The sequence below is a fragment of the Pelobates fuscus genome, chromosome 2 (assembly GCF_036172605.1).
Source record: "Pelobates fuscus isolate aPelFus1 chromosome 2, aPelFus1.pri, whole genome shotgun sequence".
Classification (NCBI taxonomy): Eukaryota; Metazoa; Chordata; class Amphibia; order Anura; family Pelobatidae; genus Pelobates; species Pelobates fuscus.
In genome coordinates this window covers 312,890,870-312,906,583 of record NC_086318.1, presented here as the reverse complement: position 1 = coordinate 312,906,583, position 15,714 = coordinate 312,890,870, and the positions used below count along the sequence as shown (strand labels likewise).

The 15,714-nt window shown below is 42.3% G+C and overlaps 1 protein-coding gene across 1 annotated transcript in view; it reads right to left on the bottom strand.

Annotated features, from left to right (window-relative positions):
• TRAF3IP2 (TRAF3 interacting protein 2) overlaps positions 1-15,714 on the bottom strand; it is a 40,928-nt gene that overhangs the window by 6,465 nt on the left and 18,749 nt on the right. Inside the window, exons 4-8 of the mRNA XM_063441795.1 lie at positions 13,765-13,934; positions 11,333-11,614; positions 3,867-3,955; positions 851-919; positions 434-547 (exon numbers count right to left, since the gene is read on the bottom strand). Of these exons, the coding sequence (XP_063297865.1) occupies positions 434-547; positions 851-919; positions 3,867-3,955; positions 11,333-11,614; positions 13,765-13,934 (724 nt within the window). The remainder of the gene's footprint in view (positions 1-433; positions 548-850; positions 920-3,866; positions 3,956-11,332; positions 11,615-13,764; positions 13,935-15,714) is intronic.

Genomic DNA, 15,714 nt, shown 5'->3' with positions numbered 1-15,714 from the left:
AATAACATATTACAGTACAGTAACATTAACAATTATAGATGGCATTTCAGGCATATTTACAGTTTAACCACTTATGTAGCTATGTAGTTGCTGGTACATAGGTAGTTTAATGACACTCTCACCAGATGTAGAGAAAGAAAAGAAGAGGGGGAAAAAGGAGGGAAAGGATAGTGCCCCTCACATGGTCGGAGTTCGGGGTGGAGGGGTTGTTCAGTGACAGTGAATGGCAGTGCTGCCCACTGTGCAGCACTGCCCGGGAAGCACTCTAGCAGTCATCTACGAGCAAAATTGGTTCAAAATGGTCTCACTGCACCTTTGAGGTGCAACATTCTAAATGTACACATGTTTTGTCTTTGTAAATAAGATTTATTTATCAGACATATGCAGCATGGGTGCATTTTTTTTTCAGTACAGATCAGTAATATACACTTACAATTGTGTGGATATATTTGGTGTGCAAGCCATGTTCATTGCTGATAGCTCCTCCATATTTTTCTATATCCAGCTTGTACTGTGGGCTTATGGCTATTATTATCTTCATGGACATCTGTTTAGAAAAAAATAATAAAAACATAGCAACAAATCGGCAAATGGCAAGTTGATATGGGCTAATGTTAAAGGAAATACAAATATCAACCTGTTAAATTTTTTTCATTCAAAAAGCAAATACAATTTAAGTTCTCCAAATGGTAGATCAATAGATTACATTAACCACCACTAATTCAGAGTCAATTTTAAACTTTAGGTAAAAATCCAATTTGGGAATTCTCCTAGTCAGTTTAGGGTGGAATGTTCCTTACATCTCACTCCTGATAAAAATTTATTGAGATTACTAACCTTTAATACTTACATCTTTAAGTTTATCATCCATCCAAACCTGGATATTCATCCCTAGTACTGATTGCTCAAATATGTCAACCTAAAACAAAGACACAAGAGAGATATTAGAAGGTACTCAACAAAAAGTGAAAGGTGTATCGCATTCATTAGAAGTGGTACCATGACCTTATGGAAGTCCTCAGTCATGAAATCGAAAGTTTGCTAATAGAAAGGAGGAACCAAAGTCTTCTTAAGTGTCCAATGTGCTTTTATTGCTTGGCAACTTGCCAGAATAAAGGTCACCTTTTGGTGGTGAACTCTTTCAGGTCATTAGTGTTAGACCTGAATGCAAACTGAACACTTTAACCCATTAATGACGGAGGCAATTGAAGTTTTGATCAAAACAAAAACTAGAATTTGAGCTATATGTCCGTTCAGCCATAATTTTCCTCTTTCATATTAGGTGTACCCACACTTTTATATATGATTTTGTCAGAAATTTTGGTGGGAAACCAAATCATTTCAAGACAATGAATTGATAAGGCCACTCCCGATGGGTGAATGCCTTCTCTGTGTCCAACAAAAGGAGGAAAGAAGGCATTCTCTTAGACATGGTGCACTAGATCAAGTCAATATTGCGTTGGGTGTTATAGGCATGTCTAGTAGGAAAAGGCTAATCTGATTAGAATGAACTATGAAAGTCAAGAAGGAGTTAAGACAATACTAGCTGTGACTATAGTAAATATCTTGTAAACACACTTGAAGAGGGTATAAACTATAAATAGGGATCTTTTCCTTCTTTGGGTATAAGAATCAATCAATACAAGAACTCAAAAGTCATGACCTACTAGCCAGAATTAAAAGCCACTTGCCACCACACGCATATATGCAGATATAAAAGGTGTGTTTATTGCTATGTGTATTTGTTGCCCATATATAGATGGAACAGTTCATCATTAAATGCGATTTTAGTGATTCTGGACAACTTGTTTCCCTAGATTCAAAGAAATGGAATCTCATGATGACGTCTCTGTGTTGTTAACCTTTCCGACCTGTATGGCTCTGTGGATCCAGTCGATAAACCACAATAAACTTAGTATAGTAGAGTTCAGGAAGCCCTCTCCGGTTTTTCTGAGAGTCCTCAGGTTCTAAAGTCGTTACACTGTGAGTGATTTGATAAATCTTTTATTATGACTTCATCATATGCCATTCTCGTTGAAGAGCACTGGTCCAGTCTATGAAAGTGTTGTGGGCTTCACTACCTTCTTCATTCTCTCCTCGATTTCAGTAGTCCTCTGTCCAAGCATCCGGATCTCAGCCTTTTTTTTTTTTTTTTAAATCTTTATTTTTATTGTGCACAAGATAACATAAAAGCTGACGATGCCACAACAGCATAGTACAAGCCCAATAAAGCAAGGTTTTTCACATAGATGGCATAGGATTATTGGCACATTTTTGTATTTTTTTGAGAATAAACATACATCGAGTTGTAAGCTACCAAAGTGACAAGCAGTAACATCAGGGAGCTCAACGTAGTAGGTTTTGTGAGAGTAACTCTATAAAATGCATATTCTACAGCATGGCTAGTCTGAATAGTGCTACACAGCTAACTGGTCTGAAATAGGCATTAAGGTGGCATGTTATGCTCTCTGAGCGCTATGCTAAGCCTATTATAATTGAATGATTAGTAGTAAGACAACATTTTGCTTAGTAAAAGCCACTGGGTCTCCTTGTTTCAGGCATCCTCCACTCTGCTAAGTGGAGTGTATAGTACATGGCTCCAGGTATTCCGCCAACAGGCGGTTTGGGTAGTCCAACCGCATGTTCCCACCACCAGCTTGGTCAATTGTGAGGTTTAGTCCCTCATGCATGGAAGTTGATTTGTGCCGTTCCGCCAGCCCTAAATCACACCTTGGATCCGGTTCTTGCGCTGTCAGGGCTGGTGCAGATTTGACCTCGGGAGCGCTGAGGGGGTTAAATCGTCGTGCTGTGAGGTGATACTCTGCACGGAGTTGTGGTTTGCATGTCGGGCGCCAGCTCTGACTGTTGGGAGTTGGAACGTGACTCCCGCTGTCTGTGACATAGCCGTGGTAGATGTACTAGGAGTGGGCGCCGTTCCGGCTGTAGGGTGCTGTCAGTTTTGGGCACGGTCGGCCGCCATTTTGTTGCAGAGCGCTGGGTAGGCCCGTGTTGTAGTGCGGCCTTAGACTCTCCAGTGGAGGCCGGGATAACCCCCACCGGCCCAGAGGGGGGGAAATGGGGCCGGCTACCGCACCAAGGAGAAGGTGTGTGGCATCAGAAGGGAGGGGGAGAGCGGGACAGCGGCCGTCTGCACCGCTTCTCCTCCGAGTAGGCCGCAAACTCCAAAGCCTTAGATCACCCCTGCGGGCTCCAAAACTCCCGATCTCAGAGTCCACGAGTCCACTGCGATGTCCACTGTCGTGTACCAGCTGCAGGTAGATTTTTTTTTTCCTTGGATTGTGTGTTTAAGCTGTGATTTTCAGCCAGATTAACAGAGTGCCTCAGGAGCTTCTCCTACATGCGACCGGTCAGCATGGCGGCCCGGCCCCGCCCCCCGGATCTCAGCCTTTTTATCTCTAGAGATTATCAGGCTGAATAAGCCTTGAGAGCACTAATATGGCTCAATTGTGAACTGTCAATGTTGTTTGTACAGTTTCCCATGTCGAAGGAGAATGTGGTGGCACCGTCTCCATAGTGCTATGCAACCTGCTGTTTTTAGGCTGGAAATAAATAGCGACAGATGATTCCCCTAACTTCTGCCTTTTCTGCTGACTCATCATAAAGGTGAGAGGTGTTCTGGTTGTCAGTTTTGGCTGGTGGGATTGCATAAAATATCTGTATTTTGCTATTTGCAGGGTTCCTCAGAGAGAGCTATGAGCTCATGCGTCCATTCAGTTCACCAGACAAGCCACATGAAAATTAAAGTGGAATTTATCTACTGCAAGATGTAGTGGACCCTAAGCTTGCTAAGTAACCACTGGACTTAATAATTACAAGTCATTATTTAAAAAAGATGATATACTTACTGTTGTCATGAACCCATTCTTGAAAAGAAAACCGGCAAGGCGTATGACCTCCTCAGCGACGTCCTTAGAATAGGTAATAAAGACTTTCACTGTAAATAAACATTCATTTGTTATCATAGCTTATAGTAAGGACAAATTGGACAAATTGAAGAAAAATTAGAGTCTCAATAACAAGAGAGAGATTCTAAGCTGGTTTTAAATACAATTAATAGAACAATAATATATGTAATGACTACACCAAAAGGCACTGAACCATTTAGGACCACAAAATAAGTCCACTGATATATAGCATGATATAGGGTATGAATTCAAAATCCACAAAGTGGCTCAATACAAATTAAAATAACTTTATTAGTAAATTGAGAAAGAGAGAGAACACTTTAAATGGAATGTAATTGATAGGACTCAATACAATATATCAATATTCTATAGATACTATATACCACTAGGCAATGAAGGGGTAAACTGCAGCCTTAGAAAGAACCGTAGTGGGTAAATCCCCAGAGATACAAACAGCTCCACTTGCTTACTCCTAAATGGAGAGCCTAAGGAAATAACTCTATGGCTCCTATATTCAACACCTTCAAGGGTGTACTAAGCTGTCCTAAATGCTGAGAGAATCCCCCAATCAAGCAAGACAGCCTGTAAAAAAGGAGAATAAAGAAAGAGAGCTTATATCCCTGTAACTCCTAAGAGAAACACCTTCGAGGGTGTTCTATGCTGTCCCTACATGGAAAATAAGGAGGAAAAACAAACGGACTGTCTGCAGGTAAACTCCCTTCAAAGCAAGTACAACAGTGCTTAAAAAATAGACATAAATCAAACAACTAGTGCTACCATAAACGTGAAAAAGTAAACTTAAACTCGACGCGCGTTTTGGTGCGCCTGATGCACCTTCGTCAGGGGCTAAAAAATACCTCTGTCAGTAGACGAACTTTTAAATCCTAAATAGCCAATCACAGAAAACCCACCTTCCTACCAGGTAAGTGTCAACCGGCAAGAAGGGTTGCTCATCCCTTGCTCCAATCCGGCTCGAGTATGCCGAAGAAGTAGGCGTACAGGGGGAGGGGGGCATGGGAACAGCGAAAAAAGCAAAGAGGAGGCGGGGAAAAGTGCCGATATCACAGTTATTGCGGATTAAAAAGTGCTGCAAATATATTATGCTAACAGTTAGTAGGAACAATCAATAGAAGTCATAATTAAGATGAGAATATAGATCCAAACAAGGTATTAGGACCTATAATCCAAAACAACTGTAATGTAATCTAAAACTAGGATACTGCATATGTATATGTAAAGATATTATAAGGGTTCACCTGGATATCTTTAAATATACCATCTGGTAATTAACCATTTCTCTTATAGGGGCAAAAAAACAAGCCCACATTTAATACATATGTAGTCATAAGCATCTAAAGTTATTTTTAATTCCCATATAGTGTGACTAGAGTAGGAGATGATTACTGAATTTTGCATTTAATTCTAGAGGTAATATCAATAAAATAATAAACAATTGTAAATGAAAATACATTGGTGTAATAGAAGTGTCATAAAGTTTTAAGTAGGGATCCTATAAATGTATAGATGGTGTTATTATATTCAGAGATCACTAATAAAAGGGGAATATGAGAAGCCTTCATTCAATCCCATAGGGGACAGTGTATTAAGGCGATAGATCCAAAAACACTCTCGCCTCCTAAGGATTTTATCCAGGTTCCCCTTCCTTTTGTCAAGTTTGACCAGTTCTATACCCAAGAATTGGAGTACCGTATGGTCACCTTGATGAAAATTCTTAACATGTCTGGATACTGTGGTTTCAATATGTCTGCTGGTTTTTATGGAATTTATATGTTCCCAAATCCGTCTTTTAAATTGTCTAAAAGTCTTACCCACATACAGTTTGTTACATTGGCATTTTATCAGATAGACCAAACCCTTAGAATTACAATTGAAGAATGAATTCGGATAAAAGGTATCTGTCTGGACACTGTTGGGGAAACTCTTAAGAGTCTTTGCAGATGAAATCACAGGCCTTACATCGGCCGCATTTGTAAGTCCCTAACAGTTTGTTAGATAGCCAGTGGGTAGCAGTCTTATTGGACCGTTTGAAATGACTATGTACAAGGGTATCTTTTATATTCCTACCCCTTCGTGCTATAAGAGCCACATTTGAGGGGAGGACTTCTTTAAGATGTTCATCGTGTTTAAGTAGGGGCCAGTATCCATTTAAAATAGATTTAACTTGCTCCCATCCTGCGTCATATGTAGCGATAACTCTTAGATGTTTAGAGTTAAGCGTATTCGTGCTTGGAGATGACAATACCTCTTTAATTAGATCTTTCCAATCAATCATCAGGGCTCTATGATAGGCCCGTTTGAGACATTTATGTGGGTAGCCCTTGGCTCTAAACATTGCACGCAATTCCCTGGCTCTTATTTTGAAATCTTGGACATCGGAACAGTTACGTCCAAGGCATAAATACTGTCCAATTGGTATGCCTCTCTTCAGAGGGGTAGGATGGTAGCTACCCCAATTAAGAAGGCTATTAATGGCCGTATTTTTTCTGAAGAGGTCAGTTTTAATGATGCCCTTTGAGTTTGGAATTAAAGTAAGGTCCAGGAAATTGAGATTCGGCGTGCCCATTTCTGATGTGAATCTTAAATTTAGATCATTGTCATTGAGTGACTGTACAAAGCTGGTAAAGTCTTCTACAGTGCCTCTCCACACAATCATGATGTCATCGATATACCTCTTCCAAGAGAGGATATATCGGACAAATTGATTGGAGTTGGCTGTAAACACTATTTGTTCTTCCCACCATCCCAGGTGCAGGTTGGCATATGAGGGCGCACAAGACGTCCCCATCGCCGTACCCTGCACCTGGTGGTAATATATGTAATTGAATAGAAAAAAGTTGTGAGTTAGCACAAAGTGTAGAAGTTCAATGACAAATTCACTGTGATGGTATAGATGTGGGCCTCTCTGTCTCAGGAAATACTGTACATGTTTTAGCCCTATAGTTTGGACAAACTGTTCAGGGGATGCTGATGCAATGCTTTCTGTACCAGCATACATCAGGTATAAATAAGGATATTTGCAGAGTTACACTGCTTCTTACACCATACCAATGTATACCAAAATTGCAGGTCTGTACATTACCAATACAATTAACTGTGAATCGAAAATGTAGATTATTGACATTCCAATAATTCTGTTTGGGGATTATTGCATTTACATATCAATTTACTTTGGATAATTGCACAGCATGAAATTGTTTATGCAGCAACATCATCAGCAACATCAAACAGTGTGTCTTATTTACTAAAGTGCAAATCTGAAATGCAAAATTAACTTAAAAGTTTAGGCCAAAATGAAAACAAAGCTGACATGGATATGGTGTCAGTAGCCAGCACGTGGGTGCTATAATTAAAAAGAATGTGGGTGGCTCAGTGTCCTGAAGAACCCCCCTTGGTCAGTGGGTGTGACTTCTAATTATAATGACCTGTGGTGCTAATGATCCCCTCCAGGCCACACCATGGGCAGCAGGTGGGTATCAAAAATATAAATGGGGGTGGAGACCTAATGACCCCCAGCCCTTATGAGTGTTGTGTGGAGCTCTAATTAAATATACGATAAGTGATAGACATGCCATTGTCCACCGTCCCAGTTGTCCTTAAGTAACCCCCCGGATGGTTAGGGGTCTTTCAAGCCCCTACCACCTTCTCAAAGTGAATGTACCCTACCTACCCACCCTAGTAATAGTGAGGGGAGGGGAGAGGAGAGGGAGTAACAATAAAGCTAAAACATATCCAAATATATATATTTACATCAGATGTCTTTTTGCTAAAATATTTTTTATCCAGCAGCAAAAAAGGCCAAAAACTTCCCAACACAACAAATAAAAGAAAAACTGGATTGCATAAAAAAACAAAACAAAAAAACGTGAGGCAATAAAAACAATCCTTCTTTGTTCCAAAAGGGCTCATTGCAGACTGAAGTTGCATGGCGGGAAAAGTCCTTATGAGGGTGTAATGGCACCCCAGGTATAGAAGGGGTTAACGCCGCCAAAGATGTTCCCTTCCCGAACACACAGTTCAATCGCCATGGAGCTAAAGTCTTTCACATAGTATATTCGTCATACGAATAGGCTCCATGGGATGGCTATCTGGGGTGGCTCTGTTCGTATAGTCAATGTACTGAAAGGCATGGCGTTCGTATGAACCAATGAACAGGACGAAGGAGGGTCTGTGACTTCAGCGGTGTTCGTATGAAAATAGTGTCCTTTTTCAGTTCCATAGATTTGTTGACGAACACCACTGGGCGTTAAACTGTCCAAGATGGCCGCCGCCACGTGTTCGTTCATACGAACGACGACCACCCAGCCGACCATTCGACAGTAGAAAGTGTCTGAGGTTAACCACAACGTTCTAATGAGGCCAAGAGGTTAACAAGCAGCACACTTACTTGCTGGGTGGCCTGCCATTGGGTAGTTCTTTCGTGAAAAGGGGAACAGGGCAATAACTGAACAAACAGACGAACCAAGGTGAAACAAAAGTAATCCAAAGACAGAGAGGTCTGTCACAGAGGGCATCCCCACAACATGAAATTTCAGTCAGAGTGCTCTGTCAGGCAAGGAATACATTTCTCAAAATTTGTGAGGGCATTAGGTCACTTACCATTTATTAATATTAGAGCCCTCACCCACGTGTGGGAGCTTGGCTGGGGCATCGCCTCATTTATTAATAATAGAGCCCCCATGCCCCACTAATGGGTAGAGGTGAGGGGGGACAAAAGGTAGTGCTGCGAGTGGGCAAATGGTTAAAAAAAAAAAAAAAGATTTACCAACAGCTTCTAGCTGTATAACCTATAAGCCAATTAAATGGAACTGAATCACCAAAGCCTTTATTTTCAATGTAAAATATTAATATATAGGCTTTGGTTTCATTATGCAAAACAATATTTTTCTGCTCTCTATAAGCTTTCAACAGTGTTAAATGAATCTGAACTGTTAAATGGTTCCTCAGGAGAAGAAAAACTGCTGATAACCCCTTTTGGCTAATTTATTTATTTATTTTTTATTAAAAAAATTTTCATTGACAGAAAGTACATTGTATCAACAGTAGTACGGCTTTTGCAAAAGCAAAAGCATGGATCAGGTAGATTTGGCTGACATGTATTGTGACTAACATGCATTCTGTCAAGATTTTAGACCTTTTGTCTTACTAAGAAAAAAACAATTAACACCTAAGAGCTAGACACTTGTATCAGACACCGTCTCGAGCTGTTGAGGTCATTCACATGCATCCGTGTCTGTGTGCACCCCTTTTTGTCTCTCAGAATAGAACCATCCAGTGTCCCCGTCCCCTTGGCTCCCACGAGTCCCCACCGGGCCCCCAGCCAAGGCTCCTTTCTCGGCACCAGAGGGGCCATGACCCCCGGCCGGGGCACTCCAGCGTCATCCCCGGCTGGAATCATGCCATGGCAGAATCTGCCTTTGGGTTGCCCCTCCATGGGACTCTGGGTCTCAAAGCCACGTGTCATTGCACCCAATGCGCGTACCGTTTAGCCTATTTTGCTATGCTCGAGGGGTAATTTAGAGGAAGCTCTGATACAAGACGAAGATGAGAGAGGAGTAAGTACATGATAGAAAAGGAAAGATGGAAAAAGAGGTTGCCACGTCGATGCCCGCCATCCAACCCCCACTCATGGTGAGTTTTCTTTATACTCCAACCAGGGTTCTCATGTTTTGGAGAAGGCCGGCACCGTGCACCTCACTCTCGCTGTTAGGTCGCCCATTATGTAGTTGTCATCTATTTTTATGACCACATCTCTCAAGGACAGGGCTTCCATCCTCAACCATGTTGCCGCCAACACTCTTTTGGCTGCCCTGCCAGTGCTATCATGTTCAGCAGTTTTTTTGATTTGTTCGGGAGTCCCTCTATGGGGCGCGACAATAGGAATGTCCAAGGGGATAGCTCAATAGGCTTTTGGAGGACTTTGGCCGCCAGATTTCGGTCTACCTTCCAGTAACCGTGTAGTTTGGGGCAGTCCCACCACATATGAATGTATGTGCCTCTTTGTCCTCAGAGCCTCCAACAGAGGTCCGTCGGGTTGTGACCTATCTTACTAAGGAACACTGGGGTGACATGCCATCAGGTTTTGTCCATTTGTTCCTGAGAGAGGAATGTCTTGCCACTCATCTCCCTCCAGGGTCTCCCCAAGGTCTGATTCCCAGTGTTCGATATATTTTAGCATCCCCCCATACTGAGGGTTCCATGCTGAGGTGGGTATAAAGAAGCAATATTAAACCTTTTTTGTATTTCACTTCAGTACATAAATGTTCGAATGCGTTTTTCAAGGTTTTTGAAGGCTTGCGGTCCCATGCCCGGGTGGAATTGTCTGCTGCGTAAGATCGGCGTCATTTGGGGACTGAGCTCTGGCCAGGAAGTAATTAATGCGTAGGAGATCCCAGATGTCTAGGGAGTTTAGGATCTATGGGCATCGTGTGCGGATAATTGCCCTACTGGGTCTGTCTATCCACATGTACATTTCAGGGATATCATATTTCAGATAACCTGCTTTGATGTCTGCCCATCTGTGTTCCCCCCGGTGGGGCATGCCAAAGTACTATTTGAGCCAGTTGGGCTGCATAATAGTATAGCAGGATATGCAGAAGTCCCAGCACCCTCCCCCCCCCCCCCTATTTTTGGGTCTGTATAGTACGTTCCTAGCCAGTCTATGTTTTTTTGTGCCATATGAGTCTATCGCTTGTTGGAGGTCTTTCCTAGTTACCCTTATAGGTAATTCTTGAAAAAGGAATAAGATTCTGGGCATGACATTCATTTTAATGTTGTGCACTCTACCTATCCAAGATATCAGTCTATCCTGCCATTGTTCTATTTCCATCTGTAAGGTTTGCACTAGTGGTCGGTAGTTATTCGAATTTGCGACTGGCTAAGTGTAATTCCCAGGTATTTGAAGGATGTGGTGAGTTTTATGTTGTATCCTGATTGTAGCGCTGTGTGATCTGCGTGGAACGGAATGGCTGAGAATTTATCGTAGTTCCTTTGTAGCCAGAGTGTTCTCCGTAAGTGGAGAGTATCTCCATTAGGGTTGGTAGTGATCGAGAGGGGTTCTGTATTGTAACCAGGACATCATCAGCGTATGCGGCCGCTTTGTAGCACCCCCCCATTGTATTGCTTTGTTCTTCCGTATTAGGTGGAGCATGGGCTCTAGGGAGTGGGCGAACAGAACAGGCGATAGCAGGCCCCCTTTGTATATATTGAAAGGTGACCCATGCACCCCCAGGAGAACTAGCTGCACCCGTAGGTTTGAATATAGGGCTCTGATTGTCATTATAAAGGGTGTGGGGAATCCCTAGTGGCCCAAAAGTCCGAAGAGGTAGTGCCACCGGACCTTGTTGAACGCCTTCTCCATGATTATAGGATCAGAGAAGGTATCTGACCCTCCTTTGCATTCAAGGCGGGGTCAACTGCTCTTCTGGTGTTTTTATATAGTTGTTGACAGGGCATAAAGTCCACCTGGTCTGCATGGATTAAATGGGGGAGCATGGTCATCAGCCTCTCTGCGAGAATCTTTTCGAGGATTTTCGTGTCAGTGTTAATGAGGGAAATCAGTCTGTAGTTTCCCACCACCGTTGGGTTTCTAACGCGTTTGGAGATTAGCACTATATTGGCCATGGTCATGTCTGGGATCAGCGATCCCATCTCCCGGCCTCTTTGAAAACCTGCTAGAGGAAAGGTATAAGTAAGTTAGCAAAGGTTTTGTAGTAACTGCTAGATAAAAAATAACTTAGTTGATAAGCCCCAGTTAACACTGGTGACTAACTACCACAGTTAAATGCTGAGACCTGGTGACCACTATGTCACTGCAAGAAATAACCGGCACCTGTGGTTAAACAAATAAATAAAAGTTGAGTGCCTATTGAATATACAATAGTGTTTGCAGGACTCAGTGGAGATGGTATTAAACGGTAGCTTAAATATGTATTTCACAAAGTGGCAATATTCTGCATAAAATGTATCAGCTAATTATATCTTTTCTTCCCATATTGTGGTAAGAAGAATATAAAATAGCTGAGTAAATGATCTAGTAAAGGTTCTATTAATTAAATAAACCAATACACTATAAGGTAAAATATAGTAGGTAGGAAAAATAAAATATCCCACTGTAGTAGAAATTCAAGGTGCTGGGTTAATTATATCGTGTAGTCGACAGATTTCTTTAAAATATAAAGGATTTTATTCACATCAATAAACTGTCTAAAACTTACACACTTGATATAAAAAACAACAATTAAATTCCCAATGTGAAGAGCAGTTGCTAACAAGTCTACAGTCTGAGGGTCCAAAAGATGTAAATCACTCTCTCACCGGCCGGATGAAATCGAGTATAGACTTCCTCGTGCTGTATGAGAACTTGCTGCCAGCCGCGTGCGTTCCACTGCGGCTCCGGATGCGTTCCAACCTGCTCTCCTGGAAATTAGTGCAGAGTGCCGCCTTACGCGTTTCGTGATCATAAGAGGATCTCTGATGAAGTGATCTTATGATCACGAAACGCGTAAGGCGGTGTCCTGCTCGTTGGGTGCTGTCTCTCCTACCTCATTTCCTTACCCCTGGGATCCCTCTGCTAAGCTCTTGTCCCTTCTTCTACCTGTCATGTCAATGCTACGCTTTGTAGGACCTCTGCAGATCCTTTCTGGGCCATGTGGTGTGTGGTTGCAAACTCGCTCTAGGCCACCCCACCCGCCAAGTGTATATCCAGAGTCATGTAGTTAATCCGTTGTGAAAAAACTAAACTAATTTATTTCAGTTGAGAAAATTACAATTCATTATTATTATTATTATTATTATTGCCATTTATATAGCGCCAACAGATTCCGTAGCGCTTTACAATATTTTGAGAGGGGGGGGATGTAACAATAAATAAGACAATTACAAGAAAACTTACAGGAATAATAGGTTGAAGAGGACCCTGCTCAAATGAGCTTACAGTCTATAGGAAGTGGGGTATTAGAAACATTAGGATAGGAAATATCAAGTAGGAGTGAAGCAGAGCTGGAGGAGAGAGCAAAGCACTATCCCATAGGGACAGGTATGTAAGGGAGAGATTACTCTGGGAGGCCATACGCTTTCCTGAAGAGATGGGATTGAAGGCCCTTCTTAAATGATTGAAGACTAGGGGAGAGTCTGATGGCAGTAGGCAAGTTATTCCATAGGAGAGGAGCCGCCCGTGAGAAGTCCTGCAAGCGTGAGTTGGCCGTACGGGTGCGAGCAGCGGTCAGGAGGTGGTCGCGGGCAGAGCGGAGAGTACGAGGAGGGGCATACCTCTGGATCAGTGAAGAGATATAAGAGGGGCTGGAATTGTTCAGTGCTTTAAATGTATGGGTTAGCACTTTGAATTGACTCCTATAGGATACAGGGAGCCAATGTAAGGACTGGCAGAGGGGCGAGGTGTGAGAGGACCGACTGGATAGGAAAATCAGTCTAGCTGCAGCATTCATTACAGACTGTAGCGGGGCAGTACGGCTTTTGGGGAGACCAATCAGGAGAGGGTTACAGTAATCCATGCGGGAAATTACTAGAGCATGGACAAGCTCCTTGGTAGCATCTTGCGTAAGAAAGGGGCGGATGCGGGCTATGTTTTTGAGTTGGAACCTACAGGACTTGGCAACAAACTGGATGTGAGACTCAAAGGTGAGACCAGAGTCAAGTATGACGCCAAGACAGAGACCCTGTTCCAGACAGCTTCTTTTCTGATACATTATGACACATCTATACACTTTCACCAGTAAAATGGGACTTTAAGATTAAACCATATCTAAACAAATACATCATATATTGACTTTAAAAGCAGTACAAGAAAGAACAAACTTACACCGATCATTTTCAAAATTATTTGGAGGCTCTCTCAGTTCTACCCTTGGATCACTTGGAGATTGTTGATCACTCATCACCGGTCTTTGTTGAATAACGTGTCCATTGTTTTGAGGAGAATGATGTGGAATGACCCCCGGATGATGCATACTATCATTTGCCCTAAATTCTCTGAAGAATAATAAATGTTACATTTTAATTTAATTGTGCTTAGCCACATCCTCAAAGATCATGATAATAATTAATGAAAATATTTTGGCAGGTGAGGAGCATAGCGAGGTTTATAGCATCCCTTATTATATGAGGCGTACTGATACCGATAGGATATTAATTTATTTTAACTTTTTTAATGTACCAGTTGGCTAACAAAATGGCTAACCAAGAGGGCAAACAGTTTTTTTTAAATCCATGCCCAGATTTGAAGTTGTCCTGTCTGGATTTTGGCCATCCGGCATCATTCAGTCTGGCTGAAATCCAGACCTAATTCAGGTTCACATGCAGGGCCGCCATCTGGGGTTGACAACCATGACGCTTGCTTTCGCAGTCCCGGGCCCCACATTCCCTATGTGCACATACATATATCGATTATCGCTATATATATCTGCAACTGCGGGCCACCGGCTCCCTGTTACAGCAGAGGGGGCCCAGCACATGTGTCTGTACATTACAGCTCCTCTCTAACTCTCGCAAGACGCGCACCTGTCAGAGCGTTGGCACAGGTTTCCAATGGCAAAGCTACGCGCGGCACTCAAGCTACGCTCACGAGAGTTAATGAGATCAAGGAACTGTAATGTATAGAAGCAGTGTGCTAACACACACTCTGCATTCCCATCACTCCTGGGCGGTTGCAACGACCACAGTACTCATCAGCTTTAATACATACAGTAAAAACGAAAGAAAGAGTTACCTGCGCTCTCTCCTAAATCCCTATGTATATTTAAACAAATTGAGGTCATTTAGTTACTCCAATGGCCATTGGAGTAACTAAATTAACACACACTCTGCATTCACTACACTAATACACACTCTGCATTCACTACACTAACACTCACTCTGCATCCACTACATTAATACACTCTGCATTTACTACACTAACACAGACTTTGCATTCACTACACTAACACACACTCTGCGTCCACTATATTAACACACAATCTGCATTCACTACACTAACAGAGACTCAGCATCCACTACGCTAACACACAATCTGCATTCACTACACTAACACAGACTCTGCATTCACTACACTAACACGCACTCAGCATCCACTACACTGACACAGACTCTCCATTCCCTATACTTACACACTCTGCATCCACTACTACACTAACACACATTCTGCATTCACTACTACACTAACACACACTCTGCATCCACTACACTAACACACACTCTGCATTCACTATACTAATATGCACTCTGCATTCACTACAATAACACACAATCTGCATTAACTACACTAATATACATATACATCTGCTAGTAAGTGGGCTTGTATGTGAGTCAGCAAGCTTTGCTGTAGGGAGCATGTTTGTGTGTGTTAGTGAGCTTGTCTGTAGGGAGCATGAGCATGAGTGTGTGTGTCTGAGCTTGTCTGTGGTGAGCATGTGTGTGCAGTGAGCTTGTCTGTAGAACCATGTGTGTGTCAGCTTGTCTGTAGTGAGAATGTGTGTGTCAGTGAGCTTGTATCTAGTTAGCATGTGTGTGTCAGTAAGCATGTCTGTAGTGAATCTGTGTGTTAATGAGCTCTTCAGTAGGGAGCGTGTGTGTGTCAGTGAGCTTGTCTGTAGTGAGCGTGTGTGTGTAACAGTTAACTTGTCTGTAGTAAGCTTGTGTGTGTATCAGAGTTTGTCTGTACTAAATGTGTGTGTGTTTGTACCAATAGGCTTGTCTGTGTTTGTCATTGAGATTGTCTTTCAGTGAGCCTATTTGTGTGCATCAGCGAGCTTGT